Source organism: Rhinoraja longicauda, chromosome 26, assembly GCF_053455715.1.
Source record: "Rhinoraja longicauda isolate Sanriku21f chromosome 26, sRhiLon1.1, whole genome shotgun sequence".
NCBI lineage: Eukaryota > Metazoa > Chordata > Chondrichthyes > Rajiformes > Arhynchobatidae > Rhinoraja > Rhinoraja longicauda.
Window position 1 is genome coordinate 33,915,166 of NC_135978.1, and position 25,387 is coordinate 33,940,552.

Consider the following 25,387-nt stretch of genomic DNA (forward strand, 5'->3'; position numbering starts at 1 on the left):
CCAAACTGATCTCCCGGTGGCCGAGCACTTCAACTCCCCCTCCCATTCCCAGTCTGACCTTTCTGTCATGGGCCTCCTCCAGTGCCATAGTGAGGCCCACCGGAAATTGGAGGAACAGCACCTCATATTTCGCCTGGGCAGCTTGCAGCCCAGTGGTATGAACATCGACTTCTCCAACTTTAGATAGTTCCTCTGTCCCTCTCTTCCCCTCCTTCTTTCCAGATCTCCCTCTATCTTCCTGTCTCCACCTATATCCTTCCTTTGTCCCGCCCCCCTGACATCAGTCTGAAGAAGGGTCTCGACCTGAAACGTCACCCATTCCTTCTCTCCCGAGATGCTGCCTGACCTGCTGAGTTACTCCAGCATTTTGTGAATAAATACCTTTGATTTGTACCAGCATCTGCAGTTATTTTCTGATACAGCTATAGGGGGAGGTTGATTGACTTGGATTGTTTTCTACAGAACGTCGGAGGTTGAGGGGAGACTTGATAGAAGTATATAAAATTATGAGAGCCGTATATAAGATGGACAGTCAGAAGCCTCTTCCCAGGGTGGAAATGTCCAACATGAGAGACCATAGCCATAAGGTGAAAGGGCAAAAGTTTAATGGAGATGTGTGGGGCAGTTTTTTTACACAGAGAGTAGTGGGGGCCGAGAACGCATTGTCAGGGGTGCTGGTGGAGGTCGATACGATACGGTGGTGTTTCAGGAGCTTGTCGATAGGCACATGGAAATACAGGGAAGTGAGGGATGGGGATCATATACAGGCAGGTGAGATTGGTTAAACTTGGCAACATGTTTGGCACAAATATTGTGGGTCAAAGTGCTCATTCCAGGGCTGCACTGTTCTAAGTTTTATGTACATATATGAAACAGCCGGAGGCAAAATGTGACCATGTTCACTGTTATCGATCAAAAGGGAAGGAAATAAAACAGAGAAGTGACTTTGGTGCACTGCATGACTCTTTCAGAGAGCCTCAATATCATCATAATCTTCATTATGACACTCTGAGACAACCACATCATCATAGTCATCTGGCACAATGTTGATGTAATCCTGAGCGAGAGACGGCTCCACATCAGGTGGTAACTCATAGTCATGGGATGTGCTGTCTTGGCAGTCCGACTTGCTCACTGGGTTCTCTGTGGGATAATGAACGTTGTCAGACTTTAGTTTAGCGATACAGCGCAAAAACAGGCCCTTCGGCCCACCGCATCCATGCCGACTCGCGATCCCCGTACACTAGCACAGATGGCACGGTGGCGCAGCAGTAGAGTTGCTGCCTGACAGTGCCAGAGACACGGGTTTGATCCTGACTATAGGTGCTGTCTGTACGGAGTTTGTACATTGTCCCTGTGACCACGTGGGTTTTCCCGGAGATCTTCAGTTTCCTCTCACACTCCAAAGATGTACAGGTTTTGTTGGTTAATTGGCTTGATGTAAATGTAAATTGTCCTTAGTGTGTGCAGGACGGTGTTAATGTGCAGAGATCGCTGGTCGGCGTGGACTCCGTGGGCCGAAGGGCCTGTATCTGCACTGTATCGGCACTTTACATCGCCCGGTGGGGGCTCAGGACTCTCATCGCCCTGCGTGGCTCGGCCGCGGCATTTTCCATCGCCCGGTGGGGGCTCAGAACTTTCATCGGCCTGCTCGGCTCGGCCCTGGGACTTTCCATCGCCCGGTGGGGGCTTCAAGGGGTTGGGAGCCTCGATCGCCTCGTGGCGCCACGGGAGAAGAACGAGGAGGAGATAAGACTTTGCCTTCCATCACAGTGAGGGTATGCCTAGAGCAATCACTGTGATGGCTGTTTTGTGTAAAAAATTGTATCTGTGTGTCTTGTGTTCTTTAATGTCTACTGCCGGACCTTGACGTGAGAGGACGCTGGCGTTGATTATTCGCCGCTTTTCCGTCAGGATAGTTTGTCTGTTTGTCTGTTTGTTTCTATGTTAATTGTATTTGTAAAGCGCTTTGTGCATGTGTTAAGGCGCTATATAAAATAAATATATTATTATTATTATTATTATATCTAAATTAAACTAAACTAAACGAAACTAGCACAATCTTACATTCTAGGAACAATTTACAATTTCACCAAGCCAATCAGCCTACCAACCTGTAGGTCTTTGGAGTGTGGGAGGAAACCGGAGCTCCTGGTGAAAAGTCAGGATTGAATTTGGGTCTTTGGTACTGTAAGGAGGAGAACCTACCGCTGCTCCACTGTGCTGCCCCTCAGAGATTTTATATCAGTCACTGATACACCAGTGTGGGAACAAAAGTGTTGATAAAGCTTTGATTTAACATCCCATTCGTGCAGCCCTTTTTCAGTGGCGATTTGAACCGCAACATTATGACTCAGTATTGGCATGTTAAATTTTATTTTTAACACTTTGTATTAAATTTTAGGTTTAGTTTTAGAGAGACTGATGGAAACAGGCAGTTTAGCCCACCAGGCGCTTTGTCCACACCGACCAGCGATCACCCATACGTGAGCACTATCCGACACACGAGGGACACATTACACAAGCCAATTAACTTACAAACCTGTGTGTATTGAATGTGGGAGGAAACTGAAGCACCCGGTGAAAACCTATGTGGTCACGGGGAGAAAATACAAACTCCAAACAGACAGTACCTGTAGTCAGGATCGAGCCCAGATCTCTGGCGCTGTGTGGCAGCAACTTTGTCGCTGCACCCCTGTGCCAATGGTCACTTGGTGGAGCACATTGCCCTCTGTGTCAGAGGCCATGAGGTTGAGGGACACCCAGATGAGGGTGATGTGTAGCTGCCCAATGCACCCTGTGAAGGCAGGATCCACTGGGAAAGTAGCTAGGCTCCTAGAAACTGTCAACTGTTCCTACAGCTTTGAAGTTTGCTTCTCTAAACAGCATGAGAGGTGATGGAGAAACGGGGGGGTGTGGTGACCGGGGGTCAATGCTGAATCAAATCGCTTCACACCAGACACGTGATTTTATTTATTCGTGTCATCACACAACTATTTGCCAATAGCGAGCAAATTTTAGTGCCACGTCGTTGGCCTCTGCAAGATTCTTTACAGTGCATGTGTCATAGACAATAGACAATAGGTGCAGGATTAGGCCATTCGGCCCTTCGAGCCAGCACCGCCATTCAATGTGATCATGGCTGATCATTCTCAATCAGTACCCCGTTCCTGCCTTCTCCCCATACCCCCTGACTCCGCTATCCTTAAGAGCTCTATCTAGCTCTCTCTTGAATGCATTTAGAGAATTGGCCTCCACTGCCTTCTGAAGCAGAGAATTCCACACATTCACAACTCTCTGACTGAAAACGTTTTCCCTCATCTCCATACTAAATGGCCTACCCCTTATTCTTAAACTGTGGCCCCTGGTTCTGGACTCCCCCAACATTGGAACATGTTTCCTGCCTCTAACGTGTCCAACCCCTTAATAATCTTATATGTTTCGATAAGATTCCCTCTCATCCTTCTAAATTCCAGTGTATACAAGCCTAGTCGCTCCAGTCTTTCAACATATGACAGTCCCGCCATTCCGGGAATTAACCTAGTAAACCTACGCTGCACGCCCTCAATAGCAAGAATATCCTTCCTCAAATTTGGAGACCAAACTGCACACAGTACTCCAGGTGTGGTCTCACTAGGGCCCTGTACAACTGCAGAAGGACCTCTTTGCTCCTATACTCAACACCTCTTGTTATGAAGGTCAACATTCCATTGGCTTTCTTCACTGTCTGCATGCTTTCTTTCAGTGACTGATGCACTAGGACACCCAGATCTCATTGTCACATGTCTGACATCCAATTACCAAACGATCAACCTCTCTTATATCCATAGCCTGTCCCATTCCTGGCCTGACAACCAATCACTATATCACGTTATGAAATTACTCTTAAATTTACCCAGACCACAGACTCATGCGATATAGACTCTTACCTCAATATCATCCTTATCCTTGCCCTTTTCCTTGTCGGTTCGTCTGTGAATCTCAGTTGAACACGAAATCAACCCCAAACGAGGGACTTCAGTGTCTGAAAGACGTCAACGTCCGGGGTCTCGAACAATGGTCGAGAAGTGCACTCTGTCCCCTGTGGACGTGTTTCAGCCACCGATGCCGCTTAGTCGTTCGTGGTTGACGGTGTCAAAGAGATCCTGCCGACTTCGCCAAATGTTGTAGTTCGTGCCCTATGAACAGGATAGTCAGACAACCGAATTCGTTTAACCTCTTTATTCTACTCACACAGGTGGGAGAGAGCCAAGATACCGGAACGTTCTTGGAAACGTTCAGGCAGCCAGTGTAGCCTCTCTCTCTGAATCCTAACAATTACACACATTTTATACCCTTAATACATGTGCCAGTACATTTCCGTTGCTACCTTATATGGCAAGTTTTACAATGTCCTATAAATCTTTATGTGTCTTTCGGGACCTCCGTGTCCGTTGTGTCCATCGTGACCTCTTCTTTCTTGGGAACAAAGGGCAGTCCATATGGCAAGATGTTCTTCTTAACACTTCAAAGCTTTGAGGCCAGTTGCTGATATCAGAGGATACGATCAGCCATAAACCGCGCTTCCATGCTGACAACAGGATGCCCCAAGAATAATCCGAGCTGGAGCTTTTACACCCCTGCAATAAAACCCACATGGCTACATTCGTAATGTTCGCCCTTACAAACCCACTCATTCCTGGGATCATTCTCCCTTCTCCCATCAGGCGAGAGGTACAGAAATTTGAAAACGCACACGTTGAGTCATAGAATCATAGAGTCTTACAGCATGGACACAGTCCGTTAGGCCCATCTTCTCCACACTGTACAATATGTCTCGCCTGCTTGAATTTAGCCCATATCCCTCTAAACCTGGCCTATCCATGCATCTGTATAAATGTTTCTTAAACAGTGCAATAGTCCCTGCCTCAACTACCTCCTCCAGCTGCTCATTCCATAAATCTACCACACTTTGTGTGAAAAAGTTACCGCCCAGGTTCCTATTAAATCTTTCCCCCTTCACCTATGTCCTCTGGTTCTCAATTCCCCTATTCTGGGCAAGAGACTCTATGCATCGGGTGATCCATCCCTCTCATGATTTTATACACGCTCTATAAGATCACCCCTCATCCTCCTGCCCCCCAGTAATACTGGCCTAGCCAGCTCCACCACTCCCTATAGCTCAGGCGCTCGAGTTCTGGCAACATCCTCATAAATCTTCTCGGCACGCTTTCAAGCTTGACAACATCGTTCCTACAATATACTGGCCAAAACTGAACACAATACTCATAATGCGGCTTCACTAATGTCTTATACAACTACAACATGACCTCCAGATTTAAGGACATTTTCTTCCCATTTGTTATCACGTAACTGAACTTTCATCTCACTGGCTAGAGTGCGGTCCTGATATTCCATCTACATCATTGGAGACCCTAGAACTATCATTAATCAAACATTATTCCCTCCTCTCCTGCTACTTTCCTCCCTCCAGCTTCGCAATTCTCAACTCTTCAACCATCTCACACCTTCTGCTTTTATCTCTGGCCTTTGCTCCAACCATTTGCCTATCAACCTGCCCCCCCCCCTCCCCACCCCCCCTTGCCAGTGTCCACCCATTACCTGCCAGGCTTTGTCTTGCCTCTCGCCTCTTCTAGCTTTCTTCTCTCCCGCCACCCCCCCAAACAATGTCTGAAGAAGGGTCTCAACCTGAACCATCACCTATCCATGCGACCCAGAGTTTGACCTGGTGAATTACTCCAGGACTTTTTGGCCTATTGCTTTGTGTTTCCATGTACAACCCTGAGAGGAATAATTAACTTAATGGCTAGTGACCTACTGTTGAATCCAAAGACCTGCACAATCCCAGATGAAAGAGGAGCTGTTGAACTTTACAAGACCGAAGTTAACGGTTGGAACTGAAATGGGGAAGTAAAGTGAGGGCGACAGAAATTTCAATTTCAAATTTCCAGCATCTGCATTTAGTTGCATTATGATCAGTTATGGGCGGCACGGTAGCGCAGCGGTAGAGTTGCTGCTTTACAGCGAATGCAGCGCCGGAGACTCAGGTTCGATCCTGACTACGGGTGCTGCACTGTAAGGAGTTTGTACGTTCTCCCCGTGACCTGCGTGGGTTTACTCCGAGATCTTCGGTTTCCTCCCACACTCCAAAGACGTACAGGTATGTAGGTTAATTGGCTGGGTAAATGTAAAAATTGTCCCTAGTGGGTGTAGGATAGTGTTAATGTACGGGGATCGCTGGGCGGCACGGACTTGGAGGGCCGAAAAGGCCTGTTTCCGGCTGTATGTATATGATATGATATGATGATTAAAAAAAACTGGCAGTTTCTCCCTGAGACGCTGCCTGGAATAGCCGGCTGTGAATGTTCCAGGAAAGAGGAAGTTCTGTGGAGCTGTGACTGGAGGCTTTCCAAACACTATTGCTGGACACAGTTCATTGTTCAAATGCAATCATCCACTCTGAGCAAGACAGAGCCTTCCTGTCTATATCTGCTCTCACTCATTACCTGATCTGCAGTCATTTCTGGATGATGGGCAAAATCATTTTGATTTTAGTATGGCATTTAGTCCTTTTCTTGAAAGGATTTATCCAAGTCGGGGCAGTGGAAGAGGACAATAGACAATAGGTGCAGGAGGAGGCCATTCGGCCCTTCGAGCCAGCACCGCCATTCAATGTGATCATGGCTGATCATTCTCAATCAGTACCCGTACCTGCCTTCTCCCCATACCCCCTGACTCCGCTATCCTTAAGAGCTCTATCTAGCTCTCTCTTGAATGCATTCAGAGAATTGGCCTCCACTGCCTGCTGAGGCAGAGAATTCCACAGATTCACAACTCTCTGACTGAAAACGTTTTTCAGTTCTAAATGGCCTACCCCTTATTCTTAAACTGTGGCCCCTTGTTCTGGACTCCCCCAACATTGGGAACATGTTTCCTGCCTCTAACGTGTCCAACCCCTTAATAATCTTATACGTTTCGATAAGATCTCCTCTCATCCTTCTAAATTCCAGTGTATACAAGCCTAGTCGCTCCAGTCTTTCAACATATGATAGTCCCGCCATTCCAGGAATTAACCTAGTAAACCTACGCTGCACGCCCTCAATAGCAAGAATATCCTTCCTCAAATTTGGAGACCAAAACTGCACACAGTACTCCAGGTGCGGTCTCACTAGGGCCCTGTACAACTGCAGAAGGACCTCTTTGCTCCTATACTCAACTCCTCTTGTTATGAAGGCCAACATTCCATTGGCTTTCTTCACTGCCTGCTGTACCTGCATGCTTCCTTTCAGTGACTGATGCACTAGGACACCCAGATCTTGTTGTACGTCCCCTTTTCCTAACTTGACACCATTCAGATAATAATCTGCCTTCCTATTCTGACCACCAAAGTGGATAACCTCACACTTATCCACATTAAACTGCATCTGCCATGCATCTGCCCACTCACACAACCTGTCCAAGTCACCCTGCAACCTCATAGCATCTTCCTCACAGTTCACACTGCCACCCAGCTTTGTATCATCTGCAAATTTGCTAATGGTACTTTTAATCCCTTCATCCAAGTCATGCAGCATGTCACCGCTCAGGAGATGTTCCATAGTCTGGAGGCCCCGTCCGCATTCGCAGTCTGCCGCATCTTCAGTATATCCCCACTTCAGCATGTTCGATTTGCTCCTGCACATGCCTGTCCGCAGTCTGTTGAGACTGCGCCAGGTTATTCACGGTTGGTCGGCACCTGGTGGGAGTTTCTCAGAGGGATCGATTGCCATGTGAATGACTTCCGGAGATTTCTCTAGTTTCTCTTCCCAGAGTTTGAGCCTTCTGGACAATGCACTGCAATCCAGGGGATGGACAGAAGAGAGGAAACTTCTGCGTGATTGCAAACGCTGAGGTAGCAAAGGGTGGTCATGTAGGGTTGTCTTTCATCCTCTGATTGAGGCATTCTTTTTGACTGGCTACAGCTCTTCTGATTCCAGGAGTGCAATGCCAGAGAGTAGGTAGATGTTGTCAGTCTTGGTAGGTTTCATGCATGCACTGATGCAGCGACAGGTTGTGTTTAGCACAGGATCAATCTTCCTTGCATGAGCTGAGCACTCCCATACTGCGCAGGCATACTCGGCAGTGGAGAAGCAGAGAGCCAGAGCTGGTTTTAGAATTTGCTCCCCATTTTGAGATACTCAGCTTGCGAAGAAGAGCATTTCTGGAACTGACTTTTTCTTTAAGCTTGTAGGTCAGAGATCGATCAAGAGTCATACCGAGATAGACTGGACTGTCACAGTGCTCCAATCTGACTCCATTTCACATGATCTTCAACCTTCGATTTGCTTACTTGTTCTTCAAGTGGAAGGCGCAGATTGGATTAGCTCTCAGGTGATTCTCTTTGTAGTACGAGGACAGGTTGACTAAAGCCTCACACAGAGTAGCTTCTGCCTCAAGGAAGTCAGCACTTGGGGCTGTAATACACAGGTCATCTGCATAAATGAAACTCCTGGTGTTGGGATGGATAGGCTGGTCGTTAACATAGATATTGAACAAGGTGGGGTACAGGACACTTCCTTGAGGGAGGCCGTTTTTCTGCCCGCGCCAGCGTCTTTTCTGTCCTGACAGCTCACCAAAGAAGCGTCTGTTTTCGACCAGAGTCCTCACCAGGTTGGTTGGATGCAAGTTGTGTGTCAAATTAAGCACTTTGTGTTACAGTCGACGATGGTTTACTGTATCATAAGCGGCTGAAAGGTCTACAAAAACAGCGCCTGTGATAACACCTTCCTGAAAGCAATCCTTTATGTGTTGGGTGAGATTGAGAAGCTGACCTGTGCACCCTGCCTGCTCCTTTATTAGGGATGGCTCTATCACCTGGTTGAGGTGAGTCAAGATGAGTCGCTCAAACAGCTTGTAGGTGTGGCAAAGAAGCGATATTGGCCTGTAGCTCTTTGTTGCTGAAGGATCTTTACCTGGCGTCAGCAATGCTATGACACGTGTGCGACAACAGATCTTTGGGATGTGACATCTCTCCATGCAAGTGTTCAACATAGCCAGCAACCACTGTTTTGCAGTTGGTCCAAGGTGCTTGATCTGTTCCGTCATGATGTTATCCAGACCTGCAGCTTTACCTATTTTGGCTGTGCAGATAGAAGCATCTAGTTCTTTCATTGTGAAAGGCTGACACAGTTGTGGGTTATCAGAGTTACCTTCATATCACTGCTGGGGTTTCTGCTTTGTCACGAGTGAGTCAGTTTTGCCATGAGTAGGAGTTGGTGTGCTACTTGATTAGCAGTAGGCCGGTCAATATGGAGTGACTTGGTCTTCTTTGGGTCCTTGTCAATCGGATTCAATCAGATCCTGCCACGACTTGCAGGATCAGATGCGATAGCTGCAGTAAGAGCTACTCCCGTGGCAAGAGTATCAGCAGAAAAGGGGTCGGCTTCTTACTATAAGGCATATATGGCAGCAGAATCTGGGGAAAGGCCAGGTACATATTGCTTGCGGCAGCCTCAAGGGATATGTCTTCTCAACGACACATGATGACCTGAGGCAGCACTAATGTGGCTTGAGGAGGGATACCAGTAACAATTTGAGCCAACACAGGATCACATCTTAAAGTGCCACTGCCTCTCAGCACCAATGACTGGAGCTCAATCCTGATATTAGTTTAGTTTAGATTAGAGATACAGTATGGAAACAGGCCCTTCAGCCCACCGAGTCTGCACCGACCAATGATCACCCATACATTAGTTCTGTCCTATACACATACTAGGGTCAACTTATAGAAGAAGCCAATTAATCGACAAACCTGCTCGTCTTTGGAGAGCGGGAGGAAACTGGAGCACCCGGAGAAAGTCCAAGACATCACAAGGAGGAGGTACAAATTCCATATGGACAGCACCTGTAGTCAGGATGCAACTGGGTCTCTGGCACTGTCAGGTAGCAACTGTAGCGCTGTGCCACTGTGCTGCCCACTTGTGGAGCTGTCTGTGAAGAGTTTGCACATTGTCCTTGCGACGGTGTAGATTTCCTTGGGGTGTTCCAGTTTCCTCCCACTGCCTAGAGACCCACGGATTGGTAGGTTAATTAGGACATTGGACAGTGCAGCAAAAGAACAACCCCATTGGCCCATAAAGTCTGTGCTAAACATCCTATCCACCTGCATACAATCCCTTAATTCCCTGCATATCCAAAAGCCTCTTTAATGCCACTAAGGTATTTGCCTCCACACCACCCCTCGCAATTCATTCTCGGAGTCCATTGTCCGAGGTGTAAAAAAACACGTCCCGCACTTCTCCTTTAAAATTTATCCCTCCGATTTTAAAGTTTGGGATTTACCCAATAACAACTACTCCAAACTGTATCTTCCCAAGCTCCTACCTAATAACGTTGTAATTTGCCCAATTTTGTCCCTTCCCAAGGACCAGACATATCCCTATTTGAAACAATCATAAAACCTATGGAGTTATGATTATCATCCCCGAAATGCTCTTCCACTGAAACACCAGTCATCTGGCAAGGCTCATTTCCCAAAACAAGGTCCAGTACGTTCACAGGTTGGGCAATCAACAGACTTTCAGAAAACCCCCATGGCTACACCTGACAAATTCTGTCTGGTCCAAGCGATTGCACTGAGGAAGGCTCAGTCATTATTGGGGAAGTTAAAATCCCCACTATGACTGTCCTGATGCTTTGGCATCTTTAGTGTAGTGTAGAAATATGGTGTGGAAACAGGCCCTTCGGCCCACCGAGTCCACACTGACCAACGATCACCTGTACAATAGTTCCATCCGACACACGAGTAGAATTTACAGAAGCCAATTCACCTACAAACCTGCATGTCTTTGGAATGTGATAGGAAACCAGAGCACCTGGAGATCCTACAAATTCTGTATGGACAGCACCCGTAATCAGGATCGAACCCGTGTCTCTGGTGCTGTAAGGCTGCAACTCTACCTCTGTGCAACTGTGCCTATACAGTTAAATGTTTCGGTAATCTGCCAGCATATCTGTTCCTCCATCTCCCACTGCCTGTCAGGGTCCAATAGTACTATCTCATGAGATAATTGCAGTTTCACATTTTTGAGCTCTACCCATTTTGCCTCAGCGGACGCTGCCTCCAGTAAGTCCCCTTTGAGTACCACTGTAACCTTCTCCCTGACTAGCAGAGCAACTCATCCCACCTCTTTTCCCTCCCTATCCCAACATGTCTGAAACATTGAAAGCCCTGGAGCATTGAGCGTTGGTCCCTCTCACACCACGTTTCCGCAGTTCCCACAACATTGTTGTGCCATGCACCGATCAAGGCTCTGTTCATCTGCTCTTTCCACAGTGCTTTGAAATAAACACACTTCAGACCGCGATCGATGTGGATTAGTGTCATCGGATGGCTGATGGTCATAGGGACTCTCATTGTGACTCTAGCTTGTCCCAGCTCTGCCTCTGTCCTGCAGTTTGTCAGGGGCACTCCTGGACTCCCCTGCAGTGGGGAGAGAGGGAGGGAGGGGACACAAAACCTCACAGTCAGTGACTCCCACCCCCACAACCCCACCCCGCTGCCCACTGCCTTACAGCTTCCAGTGCAAGGAGCACCTTCAACCTGGGGGGGAGAGAGAGAGCAAGGTTGGTGGGATGGCTCGGTCCGTGGACGCAGGGCAGGTCTGAGGTGCCACACCATCATTGCTGGTGCTGACTGGGAAAGGCTGCTCCTGGGTGAGTGAAGGGCCTGTCCCAGTTACGTGATTTTTAAGGCGACTGCCAGAGACTGTCAAAGTCGTAGCAGATTGCTGAAATTTTCTTTCACCCTACGACAATGACCACGACAATGCTGAGTTAGGTCGATACAAGTAACTTTTTTAGTGAAACTAGCACCTGGCTAAGAGATTACACCATCTTCAGAAACATTGCGAAATTCCCACACTTACCTGACCGTCAAACTGTCGCCTCAAATCTACCTGTCAAATGTCCTGACGGTAAATAAATTGGTTAAACAAAACTCTCTCCTGGTATCTTCAAATGCCTTTTCTTACTTTAATATTAGGTGCTTCTAAATGAATCTGCGACAACCTAGCAAACCTGGGTTCAGCATGCAACAGCGCCCGTAATAAGCTACAATACCTCTCGACAAGCCAGCTGTCGCCGAGACATTTCTATCTGGAGATTTTTTCCGCGACGCGCCGAGATCCGCTACGATTCATTGAAGACTCCTCACGATCATGCCCACGACACCCCGGCGAATGTTCGGCGACAGCCTAGTCACCGGCAGTTGCCTTAAAATCGCCTAAGTTGGACGGGCCCTTGAACTGTTGTGGCGCGGTCGCAGTTGGCATTGGAAGATACCATGAATCGCCACCACCACCTGCCCGCCCTGCAGCTCCTGAGTCCTGCAGCCCGTGACGCCCGCTCCACACACTGCTCCCTGCCCACTCTGGACCATCTTTCAGAGCTGGCCTGGTGTTGGCTGTCTCTGGGCCCCACCACCCCAACACCAACAGTGCTGGCACCTGGGCGAGCAGCAGCGACTCACCGTAATCATGCTCGTCATTCAGCTGGTAGGTGTTGTCTGTCGTGTGGACACCTGAGGCTTTGGGCAGTGCCGGATTTCTGAAACACATGCAATATAAGGAGAAAGAGTAGGTGTCAGGCCGGCTGCCAATTCTTGGCCTCACCGTGGCCTCTCCAGAGGCAGGGCCAAGCTCACCCGCTCTCTGAGGGAGACCACTGTCCTGACACCATCCAGACAAGGGAGAGAAGTGTCACAGCAAGCTGGTCAAACTGTGAATTTGAAATAATCTTCAAATCAGCTGTTAATCATAACATCAGCTCCACATTGATAGGCCCAGGCTAAGTATCCAAGATTAGCAGTCATTTCCTTTGTAATTCAAGACTGTTTTATTGTCATATGTCCCGAAGCGGAAAAATGATATTCTTACTTGCAGCACACAACAGATATGTAAACATATGTGTGTGTGTATATATATATATATATATAGACTAATGGGACTGAAGGATGATAAATCCCCTGGGCCTGATGGTCTGCATCCCAGGGTCCTCAGGGAGGTGGCTCTAGAAATAGTGGATGCATTGGTGATCATTTTCCAATGTTCAATAGATTCAGGAGCAGTTCCTGTGGATTGGAGAATAGCTAATGTTATCCCACTTTTCAAGAAAGGAGCGAGAGAGAGAAAACTGGGAATTACAGACCAGTTATCCTGACTTCGGTGGTGGGAAAGATGCTGGAGTCAATTATTAAAGAGGTAATAATGGTGCATTTGGATAGCAGTAAAAGGATAAGTCCAAGTCAGCATGGATTTATGAAAGGGAAATCATGCTTGACTAATCTTCTGGAATTTTTTGAGGACGTGACAAGTAAAATGGATGAAGGGGAGCCAGTGGATGTAATGTATCTAGACTTCCAGAAAGCCTTTAATAAGGTCCCACATGGGAGATTGGTGACCAAAATTAGAGCACATGTTATTGGGGGTAGGGTGTTGACATGGATAGAAAATTGGTTGGCAGACAGGAAGCAAAGAGTAGGAGTAAACGGGTCCTTTTGGGAATGGCAGGCAGTGGCGAGTGGAGTGCCGCAAGGCTCGGTGTTGGGGCCGCAACACTTTACCATATATATTAATGATTTGGAAGAGGGAATTAGAAGTAACACTAGCAAGTTTGCGGATGACACAAAGCTGGGTGGCAGTGTAAACTGTGAAGAGGATGTTTGGAGGTTGCAGGATGACCTGGATAGGTTGAGTGAGTGGGCAGATGCGTGGCAGATGCAGTATAATATAGATAAATGTGAGGTTATTCACTTTGGCGGCAGAAACAAGGAGGCAGATTATTATCTCAATGGAGTTAGGTAAGGCAAGGGGGAGGTGCAGCGAGACCTGGGTGTCCTTGTATACCAGTCACTGAAAGTCGGCATGCAGGTACAGCAGGCAGTGAAGAAAGCTAATGCAATGTTGGCGTTCATAACAAGAGGATTTCAGTATGGGAGTAAAGAGGTTCTTCTGCAGTTGTATAGGGCCCTGGTAAGACCCCTGGAGTATTGTGTACAGTTTTGGTCTCCTAATTTGAGGAAGGACATCCTTGTAATTGAGGCAGTGCAGCGTAGATTCAAGAGATTGATCCCTGGGATGGTGGGACTGACATATGAGAAAAGATTGAAAAGACTAGGCTTGCATTCACTGGAGTTTAGATGGATGAGAGGGGATCTTATAGAAACATATAAAATTATAAAAGGACTGGACAAGCTAGATGCCTCCTCCTGCACCCATTTTCTATGTTTCTATATATATATATATATATATATATATATATATATATATATATGTGTGTGTGTGTGTGTGTGTATATAGATATATGCGTGTGTGTGTATATATATATGTGTGTGTTTGTGTGTGTATATATATGTGTGTGTGTGTGGGTATATATATATGTGTGTGTATATATATATTGTGTGTGTATATGTGTGTGTACATCTACACATATATCTATATATGTGTGTACATGTGTGTGTGATATATATATATATATATATATATATTATACATATATAATACTCTAAACACCACAGTAAACAAAAAAGTTCATATGTATTAAGTCACATACACATATGCATATATGAGTGTGTGCATACACACACACACACACACACATACATATGTATTCACACACACATATACGTCTAAATAAATAAAAAGCTAAATAAATAGATAGATATTGAAACAAATAAACAATAATAGTGCAATAATTCCTCTACTTAACTCAAGCTAAGTGGGCAGCAGTAGGATTGGCTGCAGTGTGTCCATGGGCGATACTTTGTACTAAGCAGCTAAAGCTGATTACCCTTTGCCTGAATGATGAAACCTCTGTTTCTGCGGGGCCGAGGGTCCCTCGTTCTCTCGGTTCTGTGGGACCCTCTCATCGTTCTGAGGCTGCCTACCTTAGCTTCAAGGCTCAATCCCTTCCATAGTTCCACTGAGCCGTTGGAACACTTGCAGTCAGTTTTAAGTAGCTTCCTCAGTTACTTAGTGAAGGCAGGACTTTGATCTCCCACTGGCCAGTTCTCCATTGTTGTGAACAGCCACTGATTACCTGGAAGTTGTTGAACTACAGAATGCTGCATTACAGCACCATCAAACATCTTTGTTTGTTCATTATTTAAGACTTTAGATAAATTTCTCCCAACTTTCTGAATTCAAAGATATAAAACGTTTTGGACAAACGTTTTTACTATTTTAAACGCTCTGTATAAATTGTTGCTTTGGGTTTTTAACTAAAACAGGAGCCCCCTTCATTATATGAGGAGGATGTCTGCAACTAGTGCGATGGGCGTAGTTGAGACTGAAATGCTCAGTTCAGTTTAGTTTATTGTCCCGTGTACCGAGGTACAGTGAAAAGCTTTTGTTGCGTGCTAACCAGCCACCGGAAAGACAATACATGTTTACAATCGATCCATTTACAGTGTATAGATACATGATAAGGGAATAACTTTTAGTGCAAGGTAAAGCCAGCAAAGTCCGATCAAGGATAGTCCAAGGGCCACCAAAGAGGTAGATAGTAGTTCAGCACTGCTCTCTGGTTGTGGTAACCAGAGGGGTAACCTGCTGGAACCTTGAGCAAAAGAATTGTTATGGCTTTAGAAAGCAATTAAAGCCTCTGAAAGAAAATATAATGAGCTAACACTTGGTGACATGAATTTCCATATTTTCACAAGATAATATAGAACATAAAAGAGTGCAGTACAGGACTAGGGACTTTTGACCACGATGTCTGTGCTGAACATGATGTCAAATTAAACTATTCCTATCTGTCTGCAGGTGTCTACATGTCTGCCTGATCCTGTCTTTGTCTAAATGCCTTTTTAAATGTTGCTATCGTATCTGCTTCCAACACTCTCTGTGTTAAAAAAAACCTACCTCACAAAATCTCCTTTAAAGATTTCCCGTCTCACCTTAAATCCTGGAAATCTGTGTAGCTACCCAATCTCCGCTTCTCATGTTTATATTCTTCTGTCAGGTTGTCTTTCAGCCTTTGCTGCTTCAGAGAAAACAATCCCCTCCTCTCACTCTCAATCTGAAGAAGGGTCTCGAATTAAAACACCTCCTTTTCCTTTTCTTCAGAGGAGCTGCCTGACCTGCTGATTTACTTCAGCATTTTGTGCCTATCTTCTGTGTAAATCACCATTCGCAGTTCCTTCCTACACGTTTGTGCAACCTCTCCTCATAGTTAATTTTCTCCAATCCAGACAAAATCCTGGTGAACCTATTCTGCACCCTCTCCAAAGCCTCCACACCCTTCTTGTAATGCAAAGAATTGCACACAATACTCCCAATGTGGCCTAACCTTCACAGTGAATGGCAGGGCTTTGGGGAGTGTTGTCAAACACTCCTTCCTTCTGATCTATGAGTGCAGGTACATGATTCCTTGAAAGTGGCATCACAGGTAGAAAGGGGGGTCAGTGGGTATTGTATAGAAGTTGCGATGTTATTTTGCAAATGTACAAGATGTTGGTCAGGCCACATTTGGAGTATTGTGTTCAGTTTTGGTTACCTTGCCAGAGGCAGGATGTTGTTAAGTTAAAAAGAGTGCAGAAAAGATTTACAAGGATGTTGCCAGGACTTGAGGGAAGTGGTTGAGCAGGTTAGGACTTTATTCCTTGGAGATGAAGGAAGCTGAGGGGTGATCTTATAGCAGTGTACAAAATCATGAGGGGAATACATAGGGTAAACGCACTCTTTTACCCAGAGAATATGGGTTTAACGTGAGAGGCGAAGCTTCTGATAGGAGCCTGATGAGCAACAGAGGGTGATGGGTATATGGAAAGAGCAACCAGTGAAGATAGTTGTGGCGGGTACTATAACAACAATTAAGAGGCGTTTGGACAGGTACATAGTTAGGAAAGGTTTAGAGAAATATGGACAAAACATGGACAGGTGGGACTAGGGTAGATGGGTCAACTCGGTCAGCGTGGATAAATTGGGCCAAAGGGCCTGTTTCCGTCATTCAGTGGCTGGGACTAAGTGCAAATGTTATTTTGCAAATATAAATATAAGATCACAAGTGATAGGAGCAGAATTAGGCCATTCAGCCCATCAAGTCTACTCTGCCATTCAATCATAGCTGATCGATCTCTCCTTCCTAACCACATTCTCCAGCCTTCTCCCCATAAATGCTGACACCCGTACTAATCTATCTATCTCTGCCTTGAAAATATCCATTGACGGCCTCCACAGCCTTCTGCGTCAAAGAATTCCACAAATTCACTACTCTCTGTCTAAAGAAATTCTTCATCTCCTTCCTAAAGGAACGTCCTTTAATTCTGAGGTTATGACCTCTAGTCCTAGACTCTCCCACTAGTGGAAACATCCTCTCCACATCCACTCTATCCAAGCCTTTCACTATTCTGTATGTTTCAATGAGGTCCCTTCTCATTCTTCCAAACTCCAGCAAGTACAGGCCCAGTGTCATCAAAGGCTCATCAGATGTGAACCCACTCATTCCAGGGATCATTCTTGTAAACCTCCTCTGGACCCTCTCCAGAGCCAACACACCCTTCCTCAGATATGGTACCCAAAATTGCTCACAATACTTGAAATGCGGCCTGACCAGCGCCTTAAAAGAGCCTCAGCATTACATCCCTGTTTTTATATTTTAACCCTCTTGAAATAAATACTGGCATTGCGTTTTTTACTACTTCTTTACTACCAATGCAACTTGTAAATTATAATTTGGGAATCCTGCACCCACACTCCCAAGTCCCTTTGCACCTCCGATTTCTGGATTCTCTCCCCATAGAGAAAGTAGTCTACACCTTTATTCCTACTACCAAATTGCATGACTCCACACTTTGCTACACTATATTTCACCTGCCACTTCTCTGCCCACTCTCCCAATCTGTCCAAGTTCTTCTGCAGAGGCTCTGGTTTCTCTACATTACCTGCCTCTCTACCTATTTTTGTATCATCCGCAAACTTGGCCACAAAGCTTTCAATCCCCTCATCCAAATCATTAATATACAATGAAGGCACCGTGGTTCATGTGGTTCATGGAGCTGATTATCATGTTATCTACATGGAGTTCAGGAAGTTCCCACGTGTGAGACTGGGTGAGAGTCCATGGGATTCAAGAAGAGAGAGAACCAAAATTGTATTAGTAAAATAATAGAAAGGATGATGGTGAAAGTTTGCATTTGTGACTGGAAGCCTTTGATCAGCAATCCCCGCACATTAACAATATCCTAAACACACTAGGGACAATTACAATTTTATCAAGCCAATTAACCTATAATCCTGTGTGTCTTTGTGGAGTGTGGGAGGAAACCGGAGCTTCTGGAGAAAACCCAGCGCTCGTAGTCAGGATCGAACCAAGATCTCTGGTGCTGCAAAGCAACAACTCTACAGCTGCACCACTGTGCCTCCTTCCCCCTCCCATTTCTCGCCCCCCCCACATTCCCCCCACCCTCCCCCCCCCCACACACTTCTTTCCACTGAATCCTTGCTGACGTTGCACCAGTTTCTCCCCCACCCCTTTCAGTAGGTCCTTCAACGAGCTCCACAATCCACAACTATGTATCCCTCTTGGGCTCACACCTGTTTGTATCTCTCACCTTTGCCCAACAGTCAGCTTATCAGGGAACTTAAGTCATCTGTTGCCGGCCGTGGTGCGTCCTGACTCTTTTCACTTCCAGTTTTTTTTCCACTTCCTCTACCACAATCAGTCTGAAGAAGGGTCCCGACCTGAAACGTCACCGATCCATTCTCTCCAGAGATGCTGCCTGGCTCATTGAGTTATCCTAGCATTTTGTATCTATCTTAGGTAATAGGTGAAGACAGGCGAGGAGGTTTTTGATAAGCAGATGGTTGGGCAAAGGCCAGAGATGGAAAAAAAAGGGTGTGAGACAAAAAGATTGAAGAGGGAAAGGGAAGAAATAGGTGAAAGCCAGGCTAAGTGGAACATAAAGAAGGGGTTGGGGAGAAATAGGGGTGTGTGGTGAAGAAAGATGTTGGGGTGGGGGGGGGGGGGAGGATTGGTTAGAGGTTACATAACTGAGAAGAAATCAATGTTCATACGGTTGGGGTTGCATGCTACCCAAGTGGAATATGAGGTGCTGTTCCTCTCGTTTGCGTGTTGACTCACTCTAGCAATGGAGGTGGCCCAGACCAGAATAATCAGCATGGGAATGGGAAGGGGAGTTAAAGTGTTAGCAACCAAGATATCTGGCAGGCCTTGGAGGACCGAGGAAAGTGTTTGGCAAGAAGTTCACTGAGTCTACGAGTGGTCTCGTCGATGTACAGGAGACCACATCGGGAACACTGGATGCAGTAGATGAGGTTGGAGGAGGTGTATGTGAGGTTTAGTTCAGAGATACAGCATAGAAACAGGCCCTTCGGCTCCCCAAGTCCGTGTCGACCAGAGATCCCCGCACTCTAACACTTTCCTACACAGTAGGGACAATTTACAATTTTTACCAAAGCCTATTAACCTACAAACCTGGTATCACAAAATGCTGGAATAACTCAGCAGGTCAGGCAGCACCTGCTGAGTTACTCCAGGTCTGGATGCTGCCTGACCTGCTGAGTTACTCCAGGTCTGGATGCTGCCTGACCTGGTGAGTTACTCCAACATTTTGTGATACCTTTGATTTGTACCAGCATCTGCAGTTATTTTCCTACACAACCTACAAACCTGTACATCTTTGGAGTGTGGAGAAAACCAGAGGAACTTTATTTTATTTTCGCCATTGTCCAGCCACCTGCCTATTAAAACGACCTCACAGATTACTGTACCTGCCATGCTTGTTCCTCCTCTCTTGTCTGTTCCACCTGTCTTGTTCCTCCTCTCTTCTAATGTAATTCCCGTCACCCCCCCAAATCATCTCTGCACTCATTCCAGCTTAATGACATGATTTTCTGTGGTGACCAAAAGTGAGAACAGTACTCCAAATGTGTCTTGTACAACATCTTGCGTAACTGTAATTTAATCTAACTTCTATACTCAGTACTCTGGCAGATGAAGGTCCATGTACCAAATGCCTTTTTACCACGATATCTCCCTGTGACAATACATTCACCTGTACATCTAGATCACTCATGGCCCTACCATTCATTGTGAAAGGCCTGCCCTGGTTTGACTTTTTGGTTGATTCAAAAATGTCATATTCATAAGACACGATCATTCGCGCATAAAACCATGCCCACTATTCCTAATCAACTCCCATCTATACAGGTACAGGTGCAATGAAACCCAACTCGCAGCAGCATCACAGGCACATAGCCTCAGACAAAACACAACTTAAACTATTTAAACTACATGTAAAATTCTGCAAGACTGTTAAAAAAAAATGCCAGAAAAGTAAATGTCCATGCAAATCACTATTACGAAAAAATGAGTCCACGTTTGACCCATCATTTGATGTCGTTCCCAAGTGTACCGGGCCCTGGTGAGACCGCACCTGGAGTACTGTTTGCAGTTTTGGTCTCCAAATTTGAGGAAGGATATTCTTGCTATTGAGGGCGTGCAGTGTAGGTTCATTAGGTTAATTCCCGGAATGGCGGGACTGTCGTATGTTGAAAGGCTGGAGCAATTAGGCTTGTATACACTGGAATTTAGGAGGATGAGGGAGGATCTTATTGAAACATATAAGATAATTAGGGGATTGGACACATTAGAGGCAGGAAACATGTTCCCAATGTTGGGGGAGTCCAGAACAAGGGGCCACAGTTTAAGAATAAGGGGTAGGCCATTTAGAACGGAGATGAGGAAGAACTTTTTCAGTCAGAGAGTGGTGAAGGTGTGGAATTCTCTGCCTCAGAAGGCAGTGGAGGCCAGTTCGTTGGATGCTTTCAAGAGAGAGCTGGATAGAGCTTTTAAGGATAGCGGAGTGAGGGGGTATGGGGAGAAGGCAGGAACGGGGTACTGATTGAGAGTGATCAGCCATGATCGCATTGAATGGCGGTGCTGGCTCGAAGGGCTGAATGGCCTACTCCTGCACCTATTGTCTATTGTCTATTGTATTCAAGAGAGAATTAGATAGCCTCTTAGGGCTAATGGAATTGAGGGATGTGGGGAGAAAGCGAGAATGGGGTACTGATTTTGGATGATCAGCCATGATCATATTGAATGGCAGTGCTGGCTCGAGGGGCTGAATGGCCTACTCCTGGACCTATTTTCTATGTTTCTATGTTTCTATCCAAATGCATATACATTTTATCCCTCACCATCCTCTCCACTAACTCACCTACCACAGATGTTAGGCTTACTGTTCTATTTAGGCTTTTCCATGCAACCTTAAATAGAGGCATAACATTAGCCACCCTCCAGTCATTCGATGCCTCACCTGTATCTAATGTCAATTCATATATCTCAGCTAGGGTGCCTGCAATTTCTTCTCTAGCTTGACGCAATGTGTTTGGGTACAATGTATGATATCAGGCCCGGGGGATCTTTTGACCATCACATGTATTGGCCTTAGGTCATCCAGCGACTTCTTGACCATAATATGGACTGTTCTCAAGACATCACCAATAATTGGTCCAAGTTCCCCAGCTTCATATTTTTCTCCACTGTAAAAACTGAGGAGAAATACTCATTGAGGACATTGCCCATCTTCTGCGGCTCCACACAGAGATGATTGTTTTGGTTTCTGAGGGGCACTATTTCCTCTCCCGTTTCCCTCTATCCCTTAATCTACATATAAAATCTCTTTGGATTTAGCCACACGTTTGTCTAGTTCCTCGGGCAGGGTCTATGCTTGGTGTTGCCAATATTAAAGTGGCCACATCAGGAACATTGAATGCAGTAGACAAGATTTGAAGAAGTGTATGTGAAACTTTGTATCATTTGGAAGGGTTACTGGGTCTCTGGAAGTGATGGGGGGGAGTTAGGTTCAGGTGCTACATCTCCTCTGGTTGCAGGGGAGAGTATCTGGTGGAGGGGGGGGGGGGGGGGATTTGTATGGGAAGGGTTGAGGGAAGCAAGGAGTTGTAGAGCGAATGGTCTGCAGAAAGTAGAAAGGGCTGGGGATGGGAAGATGTGACTGGTGGTCGGATCACTTTGAAGAGAGTGAGGAGGGCCCCTGCATGCAACCGTCGAGAGCGAGGTGGACCGTCGAGAGCGGGGAGGGGGACCAGTGCCGCTGGGAGCTACCTGAGGGGGAACCGCCAAGAACGAAGGGAAACCCGGCAGGCGGGGGCCGCTGAGGACAATGGGGGGACCTGACACGTTGCCACGTGCAGCGGCAGGCAGAAGATAAGACTGTTCGGTGAACTTTGGTCACTTTGTCGGCGCCTGAAACATGGCGACTCTTATGTACTGTCTAGGTGAGGTCTGCTGTATGAATTTACCCGGTGGGACACAAAACAAAGATTTCACTGTAACTGTGTACATGTGACAATAAAGTAGCATTGAATCATTGAATCGTTAAAGTGGTGAAAATGCCAGATGATGATGTGTGGAGGTGATGGCTGGGAGGGTGAAAGATAAGGGCCAGGGGAACTCTGCAAGCAAGAGCAGAACAGTGAGACACAGAGGAGGCACAGGGGAGGGACACATTCACAACACATTTACTGGAGAAAAATAACATCTTGGATGTCCTTAAGTGAAAAGCCACATCGTGGGTGCCATTGCAGCAAAGGCTGAGAAATTGGTGTCCTTGCAAAAAGTAGAGCGGGAGGAAGTGTAGTCAAGGTAACTGTGGGAGTCAGTGGTTTGTAGTAGTCGATAGTCTGTCCCTTTATTAATCTCCTTTCTATGTACCTGTCCAAATGTCCTTTAAATGTTGTAATTTGCCCTCCTACTTTACCTCTGGCAGGTCAGTCCTGGTGTGTTATCATCAACATTGGTGTGTTAAAAATGTTGCCTTCAGATTTTTACACTTTTCCCCTTTTACCTCAAACCTGTCCTCTCATTCTAGACTCCCATTATCGCTGCTATCTAAGCCCTTCACAACCGTATGGACTTCTATGAGGTCAACCCCCCCCCCCCCCCCCCCCTAACAGCAAACCTAGCCTATTCAAACTCTACTCATCACTGCAGCCTTTCATTCCAGGCAACATCCTGCACTATCTATTTAGAGATACGGCGCGGAAACAGGCCCTTTCGGTCCACCGGATCAGCGCCGACCAGTGATCCCCGTACATTTACATTATCCTATACTCACTAGGAACAGTTTTTTCATTCACCAAGCCAATTAACCTACAAATACGTCTTTGGAGTGTGGGAGGAAACCGAAAATCTCGGAGAAAACACATGCAGGTTCCGGGGAGAACGTATAAACTCCGTACATACAGTACCCGTAGTCGAGATCGAACCCCGGCGATGCATTCGCTGTAAGGCAGCAACTCTACCGCTGCACCACCTAAGTGTGGCAGCCCGAAGGGACAATACTTCAAGTATGGCCAAATTAATTCACTTATGTCTGGAAGTGTTTTCTATGAATTCAACAACTGAAACTTCACAGCCATGTGGTGTAGACAATCGCTTATTCCCAAACTGTGCTCTCGGTCGTAAAGTCCTCGGTCAGGGAAACGTCTTCCCTGTATCCAACCTGCCAGGTCCCTCAAGAATTTAAGTAGCACGATTGTGGGCTGTACAGTGGTGCAGAGGTAGAGTTGCTACCTTGCAGCGCTGGAGTCCCGGGTTCGATTCTGACGATGGGTGCTGTCTGTACGGAGTTTGCACGTTCTCGTGGGTTTTGTCCAGGTGCTCCGATTTCCTCCCATACATCAAAGATGTGTAGGTTTGTAGGTTAATCGGCTTTTGTAAATTGTCCCTAGTGTGTAGGATAGAACTATCTTTGGTCGGCGTGGATTCGGTAGGCTGCATCTCTAAACTAAATTAAACTACATCCACACACTAGCGACAATTTGTACATGTATCCCAACACAATTAATCCACAAACCTATATGTCTTTGAAGGGTGGGAGGAAACTGAAGACCTTGGAGAAAACCCACGAAAGTCAAGGGGAGAACGTACAAACTCCATACAGACAGCACCCGTGGTCAGGATCGGACGTGGGTGTCTGGCGATGTAAGGCAGTACCTCTACCGCTGCGCCACCTTAATGTTTCTGGTGCATTTTAAAACTATGAGCACAATTTTAATCTAATTTCTTATTGAATCTATAAGTTAGAAGATGTGCACGAGCTTAAAGGCAGAAGTGACTGATTATTGCAGTTACCTGAGAGTGACAACGTCTTTATTGATGTTCTCACCATCATGTTGATCTGCAATGAAAGCAAAGACACTATTATCTCTGGCTCTCTGACCTCTGTGGGCGCAATAGCATTACAATTTTGTTATTTTCTGTCATTTACAATACAATCTTTTTATTTGGTAGATAGACACAATATGCTGAAGTAACTCAGCGGGTTAGACAACATTTCTTGAGAAAATAGATAGGTGACTTTCGGATTGGGACCCTTCTTCAGACTGATTGTGGGGGGTGGGGTACTGGAAGCAAGAAAAGACCAGGCCAAATCAGGGCCAGCAACAGATAACTTCAAGCAGGAAGTAATTAATAGGTTGATTGTTGGCTCGGGATGGTGTGATCCTTGGAGGGATTCATTGGAAGGAGATGAGGAGGAATTTATTTTTTGTCAGAGCGTGGTGAATCTATGGAATTCATTGCCACAGCAGGCTGTGGAGGTCAACAATGGATATTTTTAAGGCAGAGATAGATAGATTCTTGATTCGTACAATGTCAGGGGTTAAGGGGCGAAGGCAGGAGAATGGGGTTAGGAGAGAGAGATTGATCAGCCATGATTGGATGATGGCATACACTTGATGGGCCGAATGGCCTAATTCTGCTCCTGTCATTTATGAACTTATGAACATCGTTGCAAAATGTGGAACCGGTTAAACGACTTTTAGTGGAGGAAGAGGGGTGGGAGGATTGGGAGAGCAAGGGGAGGGGAGAGGGGAGAGGGGACAATTTGTAGAAGTTACCTAAAATGAGAGAATTCAATGTTCATACCGCTGGGTTGTAAGTTACCCAAGCCAAATATGAGGTGCTGTTCCTCCAATTTGTGTGTGGCCTCACTCTGACGAAGGAGACCCAGGACAGGAAGGTCAATATGGGAGTGGGAAGAAGCGTTCAAATGTTTACCAACCGGGAGATCCAGTAGGCCTTGGTAGACCGAGCACAAGCATTCAGCAAAATGGTCGCCGAGTCTACGCTTGGTCTTGCCAATGTACAGTGTGTATGTTTGCTGTAGTATGCCTTATTCAACAACTTACTTCATTCAGTATTTTTGGCCTTGTCGACCAAGGTTCCTTTATTCCTCAATATTCCCTATGGTCCTACCATTCAGGGTGTATATACGAGCCTAACTAATCCTCCCAAAATTCATTAGTACCCACAGATCAGAATTAATTTCCATCTGCCATTTTTTTGCCTATTTTACCGA

General features: G+C 46.1%; 1 protein-coding gene across 1 annotated transcript in view; it reads right to left on the reverse strand.

Moving 5' to 3' along the window:
- Positions 1-211: 211 nt before the first annotated feature.
- Positions 212-25,387, reverse strand: part of LOC144606396 (uncharacterized) — a 44,548-nt gene continuing 19,372 nt past the window's right edge. Inside the window, exons 3-5 of the mRNA XM_078422436.1 lie at positions 24,160-24,205; positions 12,509-12,585; positions 212-1,143 (exon numbers count right to left, since the gene is read on the reverse strand). Coding sequence (XP_078278562.1) covers positions 968-1,143; positions 12,509-12,585; positions 24,160-24,205 — 299 coding nt within the window. The 3' untranslated portion in view covers positions 212-967. The remainder of the gene's footprint in view (positions 1,144-12,508; positions 12,586-24,159; positions 24,206-25,387) is intronic.